Below are 21,127 nucleotides of genomic sequence, written 5' to 3'. Positions count from 1 at the left end.
CTCCAAGGTGAAGACAGAACAGGGCTGCCTGGGACCCAAGCTCTGCCAGTTCACTGCACAGACCTTCAGAGCAACTCCACGTCCAGCCCCACAGAAACACTTCAAATTAACACTCCCTGGAACTCAGTACAGACAACACGTTACACAGGGCGGTTTCTATCCCAAAGAGCTTGAAGTGGAGGAACACGATCCCCTTAGCGGGTGGTGAAACTGTTGAGAAACTCTTCAATATTCTAGTTGGCTACAAATACATATTAGTGCATAATTTTATGGAGGCTCAGCTCCACAAGGACAGCCGTTTGTTGAGCTCCCTGCTCAGAAAGCCAAGCAAAGGCAAGGTAATGCTCCGCTTTCTAACACAGGGCATGTCTGAAGTGAGCTGATCGCTCCTCGGAGGCCAGCAGCACTGCGAACAGACTGAAGGCTACAATTTTCAAAGGAAAACTCTCAAATTCTGCGCCATCAGGACTTGCAGATGCTCACAGAATCTCTGCATAAACCGACAGCCACGGAATAATTAAGAAGAGCTTGCCAATGCATCAGATTTGTCTCTAACAGAGATAACAGGCAACTTTCAGGGCACACGAGCTTTGCAGAACGAGCCACCTTGCGCTGCAATAATCAATATCACAGCCCAGGCACCACGAGCAGTCAGTGTTTTACTCAAATGAGAACCAACTACCAAAAAACCCCAACAACTTGGGTCTGTGCTTCGCATTCAGCAGGAGAATTTGTTTGAGTCACAAAGCTGTGCTCTGAGATGATGGTGCAGGAGAAAACAAGCCTTCCAAACGCCTTCAAAACTCTAGAGGCACCTCCGATTGTTTGAAATATTAAAGCTGCTACAGGGCTGCTCAAACTCACCATCCAGAAATGGCAAAATAATCCAAGCGCTGCAAATCACCTTCAACTTACTGGTTAAACTGGTGTCAACTACATTATCAAGCGCTAGAAGAGAAACAACAGAATTGGTACTTTCCAGCATGATGTCCTTGGACTCTAACTCCTGTAATCACTGTGTTCACAAACACAACCAGGGACACGGGGCACGGAGCTTTCATGCGGGAATTCAACCCAAACGCTTGGGTGATACAGTTCAAGATACGTTCAAGAACCACGTTACAGAAAATGCCACCACAGGACAGACATGAATCCTGCGCGGATCTCGAGCTGCGAGTCCACAGGGTACATGGATACAGAGCTCATTTTACTGGCAATAGATAAAAAGGATGGAAAGGACTTAAGGATGATCCTAAGTGGAGGTGTTTAGCAGAAAAATGCAGGTTATTTATTTTATAAACTGATCTTACAACACAAGAACACACATGGTCTGCTGGTAATCCTGCTATAAGGGGACTGAACAACTTCTTAACTAAGAATAATCTTTCTGATGAATCTTATTTAAGCGATGATCAGACTGGGTGGACACCAGGTGGACAGACTGGAGCAAGAAGATGCACATGAGCTGCAGAAAACAGTACGTCAAAACGGGAAAGAATCTTCAATGTATCCCCGTTACCATTTGAAAAAAATAACAATCTCCTTTTACAGAATTCACTCAGTAACCAGAAGCTCCTCATTACAAGAAATCAAATTTAGACACCAATCAAGCCAGCAAAGCACTCAGCTGAAACAGGGAGGGATGGACACAATTTGCCTGATTCTTGTAAATACCTTCCTGTTTGATTTCCTTGTTCTTGTGTTATTAGTAAATGATACAAGAATACTGAACGATACGTTAGCAGGACAACTGTAAGCTTTAAACATTTCAGCTGGAAACCCACAATTTACCAAAATGCCATGGGCAGAAATAAGTGCTCCTATACTGTATATGCAGCTGGAATGACCTCAAACAAGGCAGTCTGCTAAAAGACAAAACACCTTTTTCTCCGCTAGCACTAACCCATAACTTCTTGCTCTCTGCTGCGTGTTCATTTACATGCAGGACTCGTACCAGGTAAGTCCTGGGAAGCGTAATGTTTAACCAGTGCTCCTGCTCCAGGTACTGCACCCAAAACCAGCTTAAAACGTCAAAGAGCTACTAAAAAATACTTGTTCACAGCACTCAATGGCGGCGCGTTATTTTTCTAAAGCATCACGCATTTTTCAGCCTGGAGAATGAGTTTTGATTTTCAGAGGAGGACAACAAGCAAGGGGAGAAGGAAGAGAAGGATCAGGCTCTCAAAGCACGTGCATAATGGAGACCTTACATCAGCCAATATCCAGAGTACACCACCAGTGAGATGTCAAGCGTGAAGCTGATGTTTTATCCTGACCACAGCAGGGCAACGAGCTTCCCACCGACAAACCATGACTGCAGTTAGCAGGGACCGGCAATAAACGTCACATTTTGTCCTTAAGGAGAAACAAAAGCAAAAATGTCAAGCTTCTGCTGAGATATTTTCTGGGTGGTTTAGCAGCTATCCTCCGCCAGAACCTTTTAGGAGTTTGTTAGAACTAATACATAGTAAAAATAACCAACGAGGACACCACGATAACCAACAACTGCATGCATATATCAACCGGGTTTGACCAGAAAATCAAAATATTCTCCAGGTGTCAGCTGGGGAGCAGAATTAAACTGCTGGCTGTGGGGTCTCCGGACCTGAAAAGCAGCGACCGTTTTTCCTACATCGAAGTTGGGCAGCTGAGATCTGGAGATACGGAAGCGCAACTTGATCCCTTCACCTTTGGGCTGAAAGCCAAGTCTCAGCACCCACCACTGTGTTCTGCAACTCTGCTGTGGAGCATCCACGCGGAGCTGTTTAAAAACACACACGCAAATATCACAGAACTTTAAAATAAAGCCTAATTTGCAAAAGAAATGAGCTCTATTTTTAGTCTAAGCAGTGTTCTTGCCTCCCCAGGTCCAGCGCATTCCCTTGGGCTATTCTGAAATAAACCCAAGGCCTCAACAGGAGCTTTCAGTGACACACAGAAGGTAAAAGCTTGATGTAAAACAAACAAAACGAGTATTCGGAGCAATGCGTAGTTGGGCAGCGGGGCTACATCGTGACTCTATTACCAAGCAAGCGCAGGGTTACTGAGATATCGAATGGAAAACACGCACCTTCGTCTCCAGGGCTTCCTCTGGAGCAAGCTGAACACTATGGATTGCTAGAGCCAAATTAGATTTTGTGTTGGAGCCAAAACAAGGTCCTTTAGAACACAGAAGAAAAAAAAGATCTGATCTTATTAGGAATGGAGAAGGAATCGTCCTAGGAAACAGTCTCAAAAAAACAAGTTGTGACCCCCGGTACCTGAACACGGCACAAAGGAGCTTCCAACACCAATGAGAAAATCCCCGTCTTCCACTCAAACACACTTTCATACTTTTATTTTCTCCACTGAGCTTCCTCCACAACTGCATTGAGATTAAAGAAGCTACTGGAGGCCCCAGCAGAACTGAACCTGCACAAACACACAACTGCTCCACACACGGATCTTTTCCAGCTTGGAGCAAAGCGCCGTCAGCTCATCCAACAGTTAAAAAGATAAAAAGCCCAGTGCAAGTCTCTGGGATCTGAAAAACCCAGTTCTAAACCTAAAAGCAGATAGCGTGGAAGCAAGAAAAGGGACGCAATTTCCTTTTTAGATGCCAGATTTGTTCTATTACAAGTAGCCATCTCAGCACCTGGCTTGTTCCTCTCATGGGCCCAAATTTCTTCCATTTCAACTTGAAGTTGAGCTACTGAGAACAAGTAATAATAAACGTACAAGAGACAGCAACTCCTAATCAGTGCAATGATTTTTTTAAATTCAAGACAAATGAAACATTCAACATAGACAGTGACAGGATTCATCATTGTCCCACAACAAACCTTCTCCCAAGGGAATACTCCCATTAACAAGTAAGTGCATCCCGGTTCTGGGCAGCAGAATGGGAAACGTCAAAGGGGCCAGGAAAGTGGGAGAAAGACAAAGATGACATCAATCTGTTTTCAAATAGGGCAAAAAAGGGGAAAGGGACCTGTATCTGCCCACAGAGCCAACAGCAACAACATCCCCACTGGTCTCCGCTGTGTCCAGTGTGAGCAAGCTGAAGTGATGTTTACAAGACTTGGAACAGACAGAAATATTAATTCAAAACAAGGTCGGATGAGCTTCATATGAAGTGGAAAAGCTTTGAGACCGCTGGATTTCTTTTTGGCCAGACGAAATCATCTGATTCTCTCGGCTCCTGCACCGGGATCACTGCGGCCTTTGTTCCCAGGCACCCAAGGGCCGCTCGCGGGGAAGCACCAGCGCTAAACCCCGACCCCACGGTTCCCACCGACCAAACTCACAGCCTGCATCACATCTAGTTCTCAAAGACGAGAACACGATATTCTCTTTCGTTATGGCCTTCAAAGTTTGTCTTTATCCTCACTGTTGCTCCATACTGCAAATAAGTTCACGACAACTGCAATCTATAAATGGTGTTTTTGTGCTTGATCACATACTGCTCACCAGGTATCAATACAAGTCCAGGGAGTCCCACTGGGAACGTGGAACACCCAACCCAAAGCTCTCACCAATATTTGACAAACCCCCACTCCGCACAGCTTCTGACAGCCGGTATTTATTTGCAAACCCCTGTTCCCATTAAAACAGGAGCAGCTCCCACAGCATATGCCGTAAAAACAAGTCTCTCAATTATTCACACTGATAGTCAACATCTCCCCGTGATGCTGGATAACTCAATAACTGCTCTGTTAAATGAACACGGGGTTTGAGAGCGGAGCCTCTGCAGTTTAATTCAAATCTTATGGCCAAAAGGGTGGTGCTTCGAGCCACAGAAAGACCTCTCCCCAAAAATTCAATCTATTAATAAAACCCGCTACTTCTTCCAGCCACAAAAGTCTAGTTTTAAAGGGAACCTTGCGGTCTGCTTTCTGAAGGGAACTCATGAGGCTCCTCAGAGCTACTGCTTAATGTCTTTACCTAGAGCAAAAAGAAAAAAAAAGACAATAAAAAGCAAGCAAACGCCATCCAGTCGCTGCACATAACAATTTTGTCAGCTATATTTGTCCTGCACAGGAACTGCGCCAAACTGCAGGTGCCTTAACCGTATTTGCAAATCAGTTTTCCTCCGAGGGAAACATCTTCCAAGCCTCTGATGTTAAACTTTAACTAACCAAGCCGAACACGGCCATCGCAACCCTGTTCTTAGGGCTCAAACTTCCACTTGCTCAATTCAATATTTAACAAAGAAAAGCAGGGGCTGCGCACAGTTTTAAAGCAACAAGAGCAGCCATTTCACCCGCCCTCAGCATCCAAGTGCGGGGTCGCCAGCTGAGTTTTAAAGGCGCCATTCGACTCACAGCAAACGAATTCAGAGTTTCTTCAGCAAATGTAGAGCCTGTGAATTGTTCAATAAGGCAGCGACTCCTCTCCCCCCCTGAGATTACCCAGGAGGCATTTGCCAGCAACCTCGCCAGCCAACCTGCGCGCCGCACGGCTCCATCGCAAGTTAATAAACTGCTCACCCTTGTGGTTCGCAGGGGTAGCATGTGAAAAAGATATTTATTTCAAAGTTGCACGCATAATAAGCAACTACCCGTGTCACTGCAGTTCAGGGAGCCTTCTGGACACTGTGCACGTGCTGCTAAAATTTTATGCAAAAATAAACCCCCTCGCTGTTTCCTATTTTTACTTTTTCAGTGGCAGCACCGGATCCTCACAGGGTTTTCCAGCCCATCTCGCAAACCTGACTTGCTTAAAGCCACTGTCACCGGCTCCTGTCCACACCGGCAACACTCCCATCCACGCAGGGGTTTGTTTGCAACACCAAACACTTTACCTGAGCCTGGCAGCTGGAAAACAAAACATGCTGCGAATAGAAAAAAGAGCAAAGGTGCAAACCTCAAAGCTGGGGGGGATGGCGGCTGCAGGGACACAACCCCGGGATGGGGGGTTGGCAGCTGCTTGTTCGTTTCCACGATGGAGGGGACCCGAATTCCCCCAAATTTTCGCTACTGGAAAACTGGCGGGAGGAGGCAAAGGCCGCTCGGCCGGTGACCGGCGGCGGTGCAGCCGCGCTCAGCCCCGGGGGTGACACACACACAAGGCCGGAGCCCCCGGTAACCCGGCCCGGGGAGGCCGCACCGCCCGCCCGCCAAGGCCGCTCGCCCCCGGGCCCACCCGCGGCGGAGACCCGAGGAACGGCGGGGGCGGCAGCAGCGCGGCCGGGCCGGCCCTTTCCCCGCGGGGCCTGCGGGCCGCGCTGCCATCCCCGGCGCGCCGGGCCGGGCCGGGCCAGGCCTCACCTCCCCTCACCGGGCCGCGCCGCGCCGGGCCTACCCACGGCTCCCTACCCGCACAGCCCGAGCGCTCGGGGAAGGACGAGGCGCGTCCCCCGTTGTCCCCGGGGGCGGCCCCGCGGCGCCGCCCCCCCTCACCTGCACATGATCCGCCATTTTGCTCCATTCATGCTCCGCTCCCTCCGCCTCCGCCGGGCCCGGCCCGCGCCCCCCCCGCTCCGCCCCGCGCGCACGCGCCGCGGCCTCCGCGCCTGCGCACGCCGCCCGGCCACGCCCACCCCGCCGCCCCGCCGAGCTGCGGCGCGGGTGACGTCACGACGGCGGCGACGCAGAGGAGGGAGGGGCGGGATTTGTTGACATGGCGCTTAAAGGGGCCGCGCGTCCCCAGGGAGCCCGGTGGGTCGGACCAGTGTTCTCGGTGTCCTGCGGCTTTGTGCCCAGTTCCCTGCACCAGTGCTCCCAGTTATCCCGGGCAGGGACGAGCTTAGTCCCCCGGAAGCCCCTGCATCAGTGCCCCCAGTGCCCAACACCAGTGCTCACAGTGTCCTGCTATCACATCCCTGCACCCAGTTATTGCACCAGTGCTCCCAGTGCCCCCAGTACCTCCAGTACCTCCAGTAACCAACACCAGTGCTCGCAGTGTCCTGCAACCACATCCCTGAACCCAGTTCGTTGCATTGGTGGCCTCCAGTCACCCCAGCCCAGCACCAGCGCACCCAGTGCCCAACACCAGTGCTCCCAGTGTCCTGCAGCCCTGTCCCCAGTTCCTTGCACCAGTGGCCTCAAGTCAGCCCAGGCAGGGATCAACCTCCTGCCCCAGCAGCCCCTACACCAGTGCTTCCAGTACTCCCAGTATCCAGCACCAGCGCTCCCAGTGTCCTACTACCACATCCCTGCACCCAGTTCCTTGCACCCTCAATCACTCCAGCTCAGCACCAGTGGCCCAATCCAGCATCAGTGCCCCAGCAGCCCCTACACCAGTACTCCCAGTTACACCAGCCAGGGACATGCCTCATCCCCTCACCCTCTTCCCAGCCGCATCGAGGCCAGTTTTGTCACTGGGGGGCTGCACCGCCCTTACTGGGAGCACTGGGTCAGGGCTGGGGGGTCATTCCTTAGCGGCGCAGCCTCTAGACCCGTTTCACAGATGGGGAAACTGAGGCACAGCCACAATTTCTGCTGAGCCACCAGACACAGGAAGCCGGAGGAAGCAGAAGAACCCGACCGTGCGTCACACGCAGGGACGTCACAACTTGTCCCAACGGCAGCGCGGACGGGACAGGACCCCCCTGGGGCCGTGGGACGGGACCCCCCTGGGGCAGCAGGACAGGGGGGACAGTGGCGGGGGGGCGGCGGGTGCTGGTGGCCGGAGGATGGAAGAGGCGGTGGTGAAGCAGGGTGTGCTGCACCTCCAGCTCCAGCAGACCTTCGGGAAGGTGAGGAGGTGGTGGGGCGGCTGCTTGACCCCATGGTGGGGCTTGGCTGGGTTGAAAATGGGGGGGACTCGTGGTGGGGCTTGGCTGTGCTGGATACGGGGGTGCAAAGGGCGTTGGACCCAGAGCGAGCGGGATGCTCACACCCATGGGGATGCTCTGCACCGATGTCACAGGGATGGATGGTGTTGGGGACACGTCACCAAGAGACCCCCCGCCGTGAGGGGGTCAGAGCTGTGGGACAAACCGGCACAACCCCCCGAGCCTCGTTACTTCCGTGGCTGATGGCGACTGGGGTTTGGCAACGGTTCTTGTGCAAGAAGGGGAAGGAGCCGCCCGAGTGTCCCCGGGAGGCAAAGCTGGGGCTTCGTCCCCATGGCCACCATCTGCAGGGGGCCTACCATGGGCAGGGTGGGGAGCGGACAGGGGGTTGCACCGATTTTTGGGGCAAAACTTCCTCTCCCGCTGCTTCCCCTCCACCTCTGCATGACATGCTGTTAATTGCTGCTTACTCACAGGGCAAGCCGGGAACCCAAAAATCAGTGGTTTTGGTGAAGATGGAGGAAATAAAGAGCTGCAAGTGCTCTCGCAGGGGGGTGCAGGGGAGGCGGGATGGATCCTGGTGCCGGGTGATGTTGTGATGCTTGTGTCAGGGATGCTTTTCCTTATTCTGCCTAAACCCACCAACACTGGTGCAAGACCCCACCAGGGCACTGATGCCCTGTCCCGGGCTCACACGATCCACCTGGAAGGGTGAAATCAGAACGGCCTGACGCTGCATTTTCACTCCTCTCACTGTTTCTCCCCCATGGGCAGAAATGGAGGAAATTCTGGGGCATCTTATACCGTGAAAGCTCCTGCTCCACCGCCCGCCTGGAGCTCTTCGAGGGCTCGGTGCCACCGAACGCTGAGAAGCTGCGGAAAGGCGAGGGCAGCAAGCGGCTGGTGAAGCTGAGCGACTGCGTGCATGTGGCCGAGGCCAGCGGCGATGCCACCTGCCCCAGGGACACCATCCCCTTCCTCCTGGAGACCACGGACAAGCGGTACCTCCTGGCTGCCGATGGCGCTGAGGCCAACGGCTGGATCCTGAAGCTGTGCGAGCTGGCGTTCCCGGTACGGGCTGGGATAACTGGGGGGCATTGGGAGCCATGGTTGGGAGTCCCTGGGGTTTTGTGGTGATGGGGGAGGCTGGAGGATGCTCTGTCCTCGCTCACCTGCTGCTCTCTCCCTAGCAGAGGAGCAGGGAGGAGTGGGCGGCAGGGAAGAACGGGCAGCAGACATCACTGGGCACCGATGGCGAGTTCTCCATGGAGGAAAATTCCCTGTACAGCTCGCAGGGGAAAGGTGGGTACAGGGACAGGGGGAAGTTGCAGCAGAGTGGGGTTTGCTGGCACAGGATGCAGCAGACATAGAGTAAATTTGGTTGGAATAGCCCCTCAACATCAGAGTCCACCCATAACCCACCCCTGGCACTGACCCGTGTCCTGAGAACCTCATCTCCATCTGCTCAACCTCTCCAGGGATGGTGACTCCAGCACTGCCCTGGGCAGCCTGTTCCAATGCCCCACAGCCCTTTGGGGAAGAAATGATCCCAAATTTCCAACCTGAACCTCCCCTGGTGCAACTTGAGGCCGTTTCCTCTGCTCCTGGCGCTTGTTCCTGGGGAGCAGAGCCCGACCCCCCTGGCTCCAAGCTCCTTTCAGGCAGGTCAGAGATCAGAAGGTCTCCCCTCAGCTCCTGTTCTCCAGCTGAACCCCCCAGGTCCCTCAGCCACTCCCATCACACTCGTGCTCCAGCCCCTCACCAGCTCCGTTCCCTTCTCTCAACTCACTCCAGCACCTGCAACATCTCATCCCCCCCTTACCCAGGCACCTCGGCCAGTTTTGCAGCCCCCGCCGTGTCTACGTGCCGGCGGCTGGGTGGAAAATCTCCCGAAATAGCATCTCTGTGCTCTTCCTGCTCTGCGGTTTGGCTGTCGCTGCACTCTCGGGCTGCTCCCCCTTCAGCCCTTATCGGCCGGATGCTGCTGCCCCAAATGCCTTGCTGTGGGGGGGTCACAAGCCCCACAGCACCTCTTTGTGGTGGGAGATGCAGCCCTGCTCCTTGCAGGTGTTAAATCATTGAAATCACAGAGTAGTTGGCGTTGAAGGGACCTTCCAAGCTCATCCAGTCCAACCCCCTGCCATGAGCAGGGACATCTTCAACTAGATCACATTGCTCAGATCTATTAACCTTAAATTATTATTAAATGTTATTATTTATTAAACTATAAAAGCCACCCTCCTCCGTCCCCAGCCGGCTTGGAGCAGGTGTTCAAGGTGACGGTCAGGGCCACCGAGTCCTCCGAGCGCTGCCGGCTCTGGGGCCGGTGCATCCTGCGAGCAGGTGACGAGGCGCTGGAGCTGCTGGACTTCCAAACCTTGGACATCATCTACAGCTGGCCCTACCGCTTCCTGCGGCGCTTCGGGAGGGATAAGGTACAGGGGACACCGGGAGGGTGGGCTGGCGGTGGGATGTGACACAGGGACCTGATGCTGTCCCTCCCCAGGTGACCTTCTCCTTCGAAGCCGGCCGGCGCTGCGCATCCGGAGAAGGCAACTTTGAGTTTGAGACTCGGCAAGGGAACGAGATCTTCCAGGCCATCGAGTCGGCCATCAACCTGCACCGGGGCCGGGGGGCCGAGGAACCGCGATGGGGAGGCCCTGGGGATGATGCCCCCCGGCCACTCGGCCACACCAAGATGCCCAGTTGGGCGCAGGGACACGAGGAGCCCCGTGCCACCAAGTGCCCCTCGCTGGAGCCTGCCCGGGAGGGGAAGGTGCCAAAAACCAAGCTGCCAATGCCCCCCAGCAGCGGCCCAGGGATTGGGGAGCTGTCGGGAGCTTTTCTGCCCCCCTGCAGTGCCGATTGCCACTACAATGAGCCCTGCAATGCCCTGCGCCGGGGGACCCCCCCGGGACGGAGGCAGGATGCTCCAGCCAAGACGACCACTGAATGCGAGTACGCTGTCCCCTTTGACACCATCACCAAGACCTTCGTGGCTCATAAATTCAGCAGCGTGGCCCATGGCCCCGAGGATGTCCCCGATCCCTTCTACCACAGCATCGGGGAGGCGAGGACACAGATGAGCAAGCAGCCCCCGCCGCGCCCCACCGCCGCCAAGCCCGAGCACATCTACGATGAACCCGAGGGTGTCTCTGCCCAAACCATCTACGACGAGCCTGAGGAGGTGAAGGGGGAGGCGTGGAGGCTGCAGGCGGCCGTGGAGGAGCCCCCCGGGCACGAGTACCCCTACAACCCGCAGCAGGATGACTACGCTGTGCCCAAGAGACCCGTCCCAGCCCGGCAGCCCTTCCTGCTGCAGGGCAAGGAGTGGCTGGGGGACACTGAGTATGACAACGTGGTCCTCAAGCTGGCCAAGAAGAGGGACCTGCAGTGAGTGGGATGGGGAAGGGGAGGAGGGGAGAGGAATTACCCCCCCTCCCGCAGCTCCAACCCCCCAAACTGGGACCCCCTTCCCCGGCAGAGCTGAGACCCCCCCAGCTCAGCGCACCCATGGACGGAGGGGAGGAGGTGAGGGCATCCTCTCCAGAGCGGCGGGGAACATCTGGGCAGCTGCGGGGCACATCTGGGCAGCTGCGGGGCCGGCAGCCGCTGGAGGGCAGCGTGCGCTCGCCGAACGGGCAGGGCAGGCAGCGAGCAGGCAGGGGACCCTCCGGCAGCCCCTTCGCGGCTCCGGCACCCCCGGATCGCAGCATCGGGGGCTCCTGCGGACCACAAGCCCCCCCGGTCCTCACCCGGCCAAACCTCAAGATCCCCAGTTCCGCCATGCACACCCCTGGGGATGCACATCCCAAACCCCAACATGCAGTTGGACAATGCTCATCCTGGACCCCAAGATACAGCCGGACAATGCATGACCCCAGGGGTGCAGATACTACACCCCAAGGTGCAGCTGGACAACGCAACACCACCCAAGGATGCTCAGGCCGTGCTGGTGGGTGATGCACACCCCCGGGGATGCACATCCCACACCCCAAAATGCAGCCAGACGATGCACAGCTCCAGGATGCTCAGCCCCAGGGATGCAGATCCCACACCCCAAGAGGCAGCCAGACGATGTGCAACCCCCAGGGATTCTCAGCCCACGCTGGTTGGTGATGCTCACCCCAGGGATGCAGATCCCACACCCCATGATTCATCCGGATGATGCACGACCGCAGGATGCTCAGCCCACGCTGGCTGGTGATGCTGACCCCCCAGGACACACACCCCGCACCATAAGATGCAGCGAGCAGTGCACAGCTGACAGCAAACACGCTGCCTGCAGATTTCTCTTTGCCCACACCATTTTTTGTCCACTCAGCCCTTGCTGGGATGGCACCACGGCCACACGCAGCCCCCAGCCCCCCTGGGATGTGCTCGGTCCCCCCAGCAGCCAGCGCTGGGGCCAAGCACCGATCCTGCCCAATGGTCATGCCGCATCCTTGCTCAGCAAGAACAGCGGTATAAATTTCCACTGTCTCAGCCATGTTCTTATTTTTAATTCTTCTTTTTTTCTACAAACCCACTTTCCAGTTCCTCTGAATTATAGATGAAATACTCAGCTTTATTGTCATGGTGATTTCAGTGGCTGGCTCCTCTCCTCCTGGGACACTGAGAGCAGTACATGGCTTGGCACAGCCTGACCTGCTCTGGGTCACCCTCCTCCTCCTCCTCCAGCCCTTGCTTGGGGACACGCAGCCCCTCAGCCGGCACAGTGAGAGTCACCAGCCCCAATTCCCCATCAGCAGATGGTTTCCTGGCACAGAACCGTCTCCCAGGGCTCTGTCAGTGCCCATCACTCCGAACAGACCATCTCTAGCACCCACCAGCTCCATCAACATGATGGAGGGAGCTCAGGAGCCGCTGCTGGTCCCCCAGCACCCTGGCAGGTCTGTCACCGAAGGCAAAGAAAAGGCATGAATTATTTATAATCTCTTTCAATCAAATAAATGCTTAGGTGCTTGAGTTAATTTCCCGGATCCTGAAAATCCAAAGTGCAGACTTTTAATAAGGCAAATTAAGTGCTTTATATATTGCACTGATTAAAGCTCCGTCTCTATCACACGCCGAATCGGAGGGGCTGGAAAACAAACAAGTCCCTCGTGCAGGCAGCGGTGGGGTCCCTGCACAGAAAACCATAAAACGGGTCAAAAAATAAAAGAACAAACAAGTTTTTCACAGTTTTTTTACCAGTGAGTAAAATTTAGAGCAAGGAAGAGCACAGACCATGGCAGATCTTGCTGATGATGTGGGCAGAGGTTTGGAGACACGGGGTGGGCTGGAGGGATGGGAGGTGGTCCTCAGCCCATGCCCCCCATCCTTTCCTGGGTCTGTTCCTATGGCAACAAGAGGTGATCCCCATCCCTGGCCGGGATGATCCCCATTCCCAACCAGGCTGATCCCCATCCCTGGCCAGGATGATCCCCATCCCCAGCCAGGCTGATCCCCATCCCCAATCACGCTGGTTCCCATCTCCAGCCCTCAATATGACCAGGAGCATCCATCAGCACTACCGGCTTGGTCATCTGGAGCGATGGGGACTCCTGACGGAATGATGCCATTCACCGGGAATCAATCGCTTAAGCATGCGCTATTATTAATTAGTGCTCATTATAGTGGTTATTCATTATTAATCGGTGTTAACACAGTCCTCTCTCTTTGCCGCCCTCCAGCCCAGCTCCCTGCTGCAATCCTCGCTCCTTCCAGCCTCCTCCACCGCTATTTTTCTTCATTAAGCAAAGAAATGGAAACACTTTCTGGACTTCACTTAAAGATCCTGTGGGTCTAACGAGATTTGTACCATGCCAGGCAGGCTAACGAGGAGTCGCTGCGAATGGCACTAATCGAATTTCACAGACGCAGCAGCACGGGCCGGGCAAAGCGCCGGGGGTTTTGCTGCTGGAGTAAATCGCTCGCAGCTTCCCCCATCGGCACGGACGGGGTTTTAGGGTGGAAAAGGAGACATGTCCTGGACTATCGAGCCCAGGTAAGGAGGATGCGAAGGCTGGAAAAGCCCTCAGCGAGGCTCGGAAAACAAAATCGATGGCGGAGAAGGGAGGAAGAGATTACAGCGCAAAGCCCCAGACAAATGGAGAGCGCTTTAATCTGATTAGGGACTTATTGTCGTTATTGTATTATGCTGATTATAAATCATTTAGGAGCACAAGCTAATCAAAACAGAGATTTGTTCTGAGCTTAAAGGGTCCAGCAAAAGCCCCTGCCCATCTTCCCCAGCACCCTCCGGGAGCTGCATCCCAGGGTGATGGGCATGGACCAGGGATGCAGCCCCATGGATAAAACAGGGATGATGCCGGGGAATGGCGGGGCTGGCAAGGTTTGGATGGGCAGAGCGAGGAAAAAGGGGTACGGACACCCCAACATGGAGAAATAAAGCAGGAGCGAGCTCCCCGAGTAACCAGCATGGGGATGCTGCCCATGGTCAGGAGATGATGCTCCCGGGGCCGGGTGTACCGGGCTCATTTCCCTCCCCTTGCTCCATGCACCTTGTCGAAGTAGCTTCTTTTTTCATTACTGTCTCCTCGAATTAGGGACGTGTTCGCTTTGCAGCGCGCTCGCCGCTCGGCCGCCGAATCCCAGGCGCCAGCGATGCAGCTGCAAACTGCATTAGCGTCTCGTCGAGGAGGCCCTAATACTATTAGGAGGGAGGCATTATAGGTGCTAAATGACAAGTCCCTAATCAGTGCCGGGATTTATGTCAATCACGTTCGCTGCGCAGGGCGGAGCAGGGCCCTTCATTCAGAAAATGAATCGCCTAATTGGGATGATCTGGATTCTCTCCGCCTGTCTCGTTTGGGGAGCTCTGGGGCTCCTGGTTGCCTCCTCGGGATGGGGAGTTAATGATGCTGGGGACAAGGTGCAGGGTGAGGAGCAGGGAGGTGATGACTGTGGCCACGGGTTGGAGCTGCAGCCAACTCCTCGCTTCACCCAGCCTGCTTTATGTTCTCCTTTTTGGTGGCCTGAGAAGGCAGAACCGGTCACTGCTGCGTTTTTGCAGACAAGGCATCAGTCCAGACTCTGCTGAGCACTGTACAGGCAAAGAGGGGGGGTAAAAGAGGCTTTTTTCCCCATTTCCCCACCCCTGCGTGGGTGCCCTTAAAGAGCCGGCCTGCCCTCCTGCCCTTTGCTTCAGCAAAATTAATTGCCAATTGCCAGAAGTCCATAAAACCCAGCTTTTCTTGGGGAAGGAAGCTGTAAAAGCATCGTGTCCGCAGCCGTATTTCCATCACTCCGCATTGATCCCGTGGCCTCTGCCGGCCACGGCTCAGCTGTGGGGTGATGTGTTTGGCCCCCGCAAACCCACCTGCATCGATCCCGGGGACCTCGGCCAGCCCACACCCCCCCAGCAGCATCCCTGGGTGTCCCGTGTCCTCCCTCTCCTTCCCACCCATCTGGAGATATGTATAACGGAGAAAAAAGCCCTATAGCTGCAAGGGGCATATTGCAGCATCAGCAACCCCCCCAGCACTGAAATACCCTGTGGCTGGGCAGGGTTTGGGGAGCATCCTTCTGCAGGATGGAGGGATGCAGGAGGATGCAGCTGGGCTCTCCCACTGAGGCCAACCTGATGCTCCATGAGACTGGGGATGCTCCAGGAGAGCATGGTGTGCAGAGCCCGGACCAAAGGAGCAGCTGAATTTGCTTCTCGGACCTAGAAAAGAGGAGAAGGGCTGGTGGCCAAGGGTGTGGGGAGGCAGTTCCCTTCTGGAAAGGCAATTTGCTGCTGGGTTTGGTCCAGGGGATGGAGGTTCTTATGGAACTCTGGTCTTGCTGGGCTGTGGGAGGTAATGGGAGCAGGAGGGACTGTTCCCGCATCTCACCCCGAGCCCAATAATCCCTCCGTATCATTTCCCAGCGCTGAATATTGCACCAAGGCTAAAATACCAACAATTTGTATTACATCAGCACTTCATGGAGCCTGGGAGAGCGTTTTAGCTCTTTTTTTTTTTTTTGCATGTTACTCCTACACTTTCATTATGGGAATCCCATGATGGAGAAGGGCAGAATGTGGCCAGAGCCCGAATTTCTGAGTCCTGCCCGCTCACCCCATTGTGCTGTAGGGCCAGGTTGCATTTAAACACCTAAATTGAATCCGGAGATTCAGCTCCCACATGCCTCTGCTGCAGCGGACGCGTTCAGTACGTTCCCATTACCTAAATACGCACCGTTTGAACAAAAATAATGCTCTGTATGTTTTACAGAGCGCCCCCGCACACGGATTTTGTCAGGGCTGCAATATAAATATCCCCACCAGCCTCCCGACACCCACCTGCCCAGACTGATGCCTAAGCAAGAAAACGCAAAAATCCGCCCTCTGCTAATCTGCTGTTCACAGCAATAATTAAACAGCAAACGAGGATGCTGAAACCTGCCCTGCCCCAGCCGGGTGGATGCCCAGGAAGGGTCTGGTCCCCCTGGGTTTGACTAGGGGACCCTGGTGTCCTGGAGCAGCCCCAGTGCTCTGTGTCACCGTGGCACAGGGCACATGTCCCTGTTATTAAAAGCCATCACAGGGCCGGTGTCACACTGTCCCCTGAAGAACCACCACCTTTCCCAGGGCCTCATCTCATTAGAAAAGGAGCTGGGGAAGCGGCTGAATTTCCACCCTGCTGCTCTCGGTTATCTCTACGAAAGGGGAGCCAATTACCAGCAGCTGGTGAGAGCCCAAAATTATTATTAATTTCAAACAAAGCATATGCTTTGTGTTAACAATCCTCCGTGGTGTGGCAGAAGGGCCGATCCCATCCAGATGGCTCCACACGCACTGGGAATGACTAATGCATCTTGCCGGGAGACGAGCAGGGGCTGTGCCCGTCAGGGTCAGTGGCAGCAGGAGCCCGGCACAGGGTCGCAAGCAGCATCAGTCGCTGCTTAAAACCAAAGAGAATCCCTGTGCACTTAGGTTAATGTCCCCACAGTGTCCCCACACTCAGGGTGAGGCAGCAGGGATGCTGGCAGTTCTGCAGAGCCAGCATCAAGCTCCCCCAGAGATGATATACATGTATTAAGGAAGTATAAGTATACTAATAGAATATTAAGGAATATTAAGCTGCATCCATTTCTGCCCAGGGAGGTTGTAGAGTCTCCTACTCTGGAGACATTCAAAACCCACCTGGCCACCTTCCTGTGTAGCCTCATCTGGGTGTTCCTGCTCCAGCAGGGAGATTGAACTAGATGATCTTTTGAGGTTCCTTCCAATCCCTAGCATTCTATGATTTGGAATAGAATATTAAGGAATATTTGGAATAGAATATTAAGGAATATTTGGTTCCCAGACCTGCTGTCCCAACAGAGGGAGGTGAAGCATCCCCGTGGGATGCTCAAGGCTGGTGCTGTCCCACAAGTGCCCTGCAAGCAGAATCCCTTGCTGGATTTATGCTGGAATATAGGATGAAGCGTTCTCCTTTTCGTCCCTGCGTTCAGAGACAGACAGGAGGGCATTTTCCCTTTCCCATTTTGCAATGGCCTGAGCGTCTGCGGGCGCTTCGGCACCCGGGGCTGCAGAACGCACATCGAGTGCTGCTCTGCTTGCCTTGGGAAGTGACACCGATAGGTGTTAATGCAGAGTTCAGAGCTGCGTTTCCTCTTTGAAATGCAGCAATTACATCTGAAATAGCTGGCGTGAAAATAAAGAATTATTTCTATTTTTATCAGGCAGCGGGAACTGGTACCATGTGTCACCTCTATGGAGCTGCTGCTCGGATCCACTGACCCTGGGTGGGCTCAGCCCCTGGAAAGCACTAACGGGAGCCAATATTCTGGGAAAAAAGGCTTTTTTCACAGCAATTTGGACACGGATCCACCCCAAAGGGGCTTTTCCTTTGGGTCTGTCCGGCGTCAGCTTGCAGCTGGATGAACACAATCCCACATCTGACAGAAACAGAGCATCTCCTGCCTGAAGATGGAGAAGAATAAATCACAGTCAGACTCTCAGTCTCCCACCCAGGGGCAACCCACCCAGCTTTGCCCAGGAAAGTGTCACCGTCACCACCCCAGGGACCCCGGGAAGGGGGCGGCGGGTGCGACAGAGTTGCTTTCAATCCCACGGCTGGAATCGGGAACGAAGCATCTCCAGGGGAGAGGGGTAAAAATAGCGGCTGCTCTGTGTCAGCGACAGGAGGGCGGGAGGTGGAGCAGCCAGGGGTTTTATCGAGGGCAGGCTGTGAACACTCGGATATAAATAGGAGTAATTACTCGAGTGGGGGCATGGCACTTAATGAGGGGTTGGGCTGACACCGGCACTGTGATTGCACGATGCTTCGCAGCACAGGCTGGAGGAGAAATTGGTACCCAGAGCCTGGGGGGAGTGAAGGAGCCCTGGGAATGGGTGGGTGACATCCCAGGGGACACCGTGGTAGCCAGGGGGGGACAAGCATCACCCTGCTTTGTGCCAGGGTGGAGGTGGCAGCTGGGGAAGGAGAAACACTCACTTCTTAATTACACTCCCCATCAGTGGAATTGATACCTGGTGACTGAGTAATTGTGTCCAGGAGCTGCGGGCAATGGTTAATTTTAATTAAAACCTGCGGCTGCGTCTGCCTGAGCTTTCTGCGGGCAGGGGCTCTGCTAGGGGGGATCTCCACCTGAAAATGCCCTTCGTACCCCTCCTGCACCTTCCCTGGGTTAACCGTGGATAGTGCCAAGACCTGGGGGTTTGCCCCTGTCCCACACCCCCTCCGTGCCCTCTGGGCGGGTTCTGGGGGGTTTGGGGATGCTCAGAGCAGACTGAGGGCTCTGGGCCTCTGCTCCTTGCTTATTGCACAGGAAAAAAATCATTACATCACATTTCCAAGGTGTAGGGACCCAAAATCCCTGAGTCCAGACCCCGCAGCGCTGGGGCGCGTGGGAAGGAGGGGGCACGGGGCAGGATCACCCCCAGTGCAGTAAAACCGGCAGCTCCCATCCTGCTGATGTCCCGCATTGCTCAGCACTGACCTGTCCCCAGCCCTGTGCCCGGGAAGGTGACACCCAGGCCGTGTCCCCATTCCCAGTGCCATGGGATGCTGGAGGAACCAAAGAGGGCAGTGCCAGCTTTATCTGTGCCAAACAGCAGTGGATGTGCTCAGGACAGAGCTGGGCTGGTGTGAAGTCGAGTCTGTGCAACAACGGCGAGAGTAATTGGGTTAAAAAGTCAATCACCGAGCCACAGATCCACTTTTCCGTGAGTTCTGCGCTCGCCAGCACCCCAGACTCCTGCTTCAAATTAACCTGGCTCTGCTGCCAATGTCATCTGTTTTCTCAGCTGCTCGTGACACCACATCTTCATCCCATCCCCTAAACATGCACCTGGGTGATGTGCAGGACCTGATCCTGGCCTGGATGTACCAGCACACCTAGCTGCTGCCCCTTTGCCTCCCCCCGGGCATCATTGCACTAAGGGAAAACCTGAAATACATGACTGAGGCTTTGAATAACCCTGGGCTGAGCCATTTCTTGCTCCACGAGGACCAGAGTCACCTGCTCGTGCATTGCTGAACCCATTTATTCCCTGCACAGATGCCACCTCGTCCCTGACACCCCTGTCCCCAGGCTCTGTGGTGACATGGAGCAGACATTTGTCATTGTGGGGCTGAAACAACACACATCTGAACACCAGCTCTCCCCTTTTTCCCTTTTGGACCCATTACCAAGGACCTTATTGCCTTTTCCTCCCCAGTAAGTGCAGCGCTCCCCCCAGTTCGCCCCACAGCCCCTCCGGCACATTGTATAACCTACGGCACATTATTGCAGCCGTCATCTCTTTGCCATCCCCTAAAGCCCCATTAACCATCAGCTCCGGGTCACTCTGCCTGCACTTGGTGACCTTTGCTTCTTTTTGGGCTAATTGCTGCCCCATTTCACCCTCATCAGCGAGTTTGCAGGGCTCTTGCTCTCTTTGCCTCCCAAGTTATTGATCCCAAATTCCCCCATGGGGAACCTTCTCTCTTATTGCTTTATTATCTTTTCCCCAGCTGCTCTGTTACTGCTTCTCTGCACTCCCCCGTGCCCCAGTAACCCCCCAGATCTGCTGCATGGGACATGGGGACATCGCACCAGGTGCCAGGGAACAACAGGCTTTTGGGAGCCCCCGTGCCCCAGTAACCCCCCAGCTCTGCTGCATGGGACGTGGGGACATTGCACAAGGTGCCAGGGAACACCAGGCTTTTGGGAGCAAACGGAGCAGCAAAAAGCAAAGCATAAAGCTGCCAAACAGCTTAAAAACAAGCACTTATGAACATGCAGCAAGCAGGATTTCACCTGCACGGTGCAGTGCTGTGAGCTTCTGCTTCGTCTCAGGCCTGAGAGGAGAGAGAAAGCGCTTTTACACTTGAAAAATAGGGAAAATAAAAATGCAACCCACCTCGCCACTGCCCAGCAAAGCCCAAAACCAGCCCTATCCCCCCTGCTGGGATCTATTGCCTTCCCAGCTCATGGGTCCCGGCTGGGGCAGCTGTTTGCCCAGCGCTGGGATTTGGCAGCTGTTACTGAGCTCACTTAGCGCAAGATCAGCTCGGAGCTGATGTACCCACAGCAGAGATATGTATTAATGACCCTGGGCCTTTGTAGTCATCCTTTTATAAGTGCAAGGAGTTCTAGGACAGGAAAGAGACTCCGCTGACCAAAAAGGCATTGCCAGCCTTTTCGAGGCTTGCGAGCTCACTGTGAATAAATAGCGAGGAAAAACGTGATCTTTAAGGGTTTTTTTCCCACCCGGCACCTCTGCTCATCTCCACCCAGACGCGGTACCCGGCTGCCTCGCATCTGTCAGCATCCGCAGCATCCCCGGCCCTTTGCTTTTGTAGTTTGTTTGGTTTTGTTTGCGCTTGCCTGTCAGCTCCTCTTTCCCCGGCGTCCCAGATGAGAGCAGATCGCATGCTAATGAATTCCGGATTGGCAGCCGCACCCGGAGACGGGGAAAAGCCACGTGGATTACAACAGGAGTTTTGCTTCTGCACCTGGATTTGCTTCTCAGCCCAAGTTTCCCCTCTGCGGGTAGCGATGCTCTGCCCTCGGATGCGCAGAAGGTGGGATGCAGGGAGAGGGATGGAAGAGAAGCAAGCGATGGGGTTTGGACCATTATAACAGTGTTCACACTGCAAACAGCCTGGCTATACCCCGTGCCCATATGTGCACATATGTTCAACCCACCTCCATGTCACACACAGCCCAGGTCACCCCGAGACGCTTCCCCCAGCGCCTGGGATCCAACAGCAAAGATTAGGGCTGTTGCCTTTTCTTCTGCGGGGAATGTAATCCCCCCACTTTGAAAGGCGCATCCTCCGCTTGATGCTTCCTGACATTAATATTATCATCTCCCAGCAGCCGCAGAGCCCCGCTGTCGCCTGCGATTAGGGCGCTGACACAGATCGGCGCAAGATTTCACAAGCGTCTCATTACCGCCGACTCCGG

At 54.7% G+C, this 21,127-nt stretch overlaps 2 protein-coding genes across 6 annotated transcripts in view; one reads left to right on the top strand and one right to left on the bottom strand.

Annotated features, from left to right (window-relative positions):
- XPO7 (exportin 7) overlaps positions 1-6,510 on the bottom strand; it is a 39,248-nt gene extending 32,738 nt beyond the window's left edge. For 2 of the 4 annotated variants that reach the window (XM_065040903.1, XM_065040904.1), the window contains exon 1: positions 6,381-6,510. In XM_065040903.1, the coding sequence (XP_064896975.1) occupies positions 6,381-6,398 (18 nt within the window). In that variant the 5' untranslated portion in view covers positions 6,399-6,510. Of the gene's footprint in view, positions 1-3,070; positions 3,644-6,380 lie in introns of those variants that run through there. The other 2 variants (XM_065040900.1, XM_065040902.1) reach the window with 2 other exon arrangements.
- A 943-nt stretch (positions 6,511-7,453) lies between these two features.
- On the top strand, positions 7,454-17,155 carry DOK2 (docking protein 2). 2 transcript variants are annotated; one of them, XM_021299004.2, is made up of 5 exons: positions 7,454-7,678; positions 8,492-8,788; positions 8,911-9,019; positions 9,971-10,152; positions 10,224-17,155. In XM_021299004.2, the coding sequence occupies exons 1-5, from the start codon at positions 7,616-7,618 to the stop codon at positions 11,112-11,114; spliced, it is 1,542 nt and encodes a 513-aa protein (XP_021154679.2). In that variant the 5' UTR covers positions 7,454-7,615; the 3' UTR covers positions 11,115-17,155. The 2 variants fall into 2 exon arrangements, with proteins under 2 accessions (XP_021154679.2, XP_021154678.2); XM_021299003.2 differs by having other exon boundaries at positions 7,457-7,678; positions 8,908-9,019.
- The last annotated feature ends 3,972 nt before the right edge of the window (positions 17,156-21,127 follow it).

This window comes from Columba livia, chromosome 25, assembly GCF_036013475.1.
Source record: "Columba livia isolate bColLiv1 breed racing homer chromosome 25, bColLiv1.pat.W.v2, whole genome shotgun sequence".
NCBI lineage: Eukaryota > Metazoa > Chordata > Aves > Columbiformes > Columbidae > Columba > Columba livia.
The sequence above is the reverse complement of the archived record's forward strand: the minus strand, read 5'-3'. Positions and strand labels throughout refer to the sequence as shown.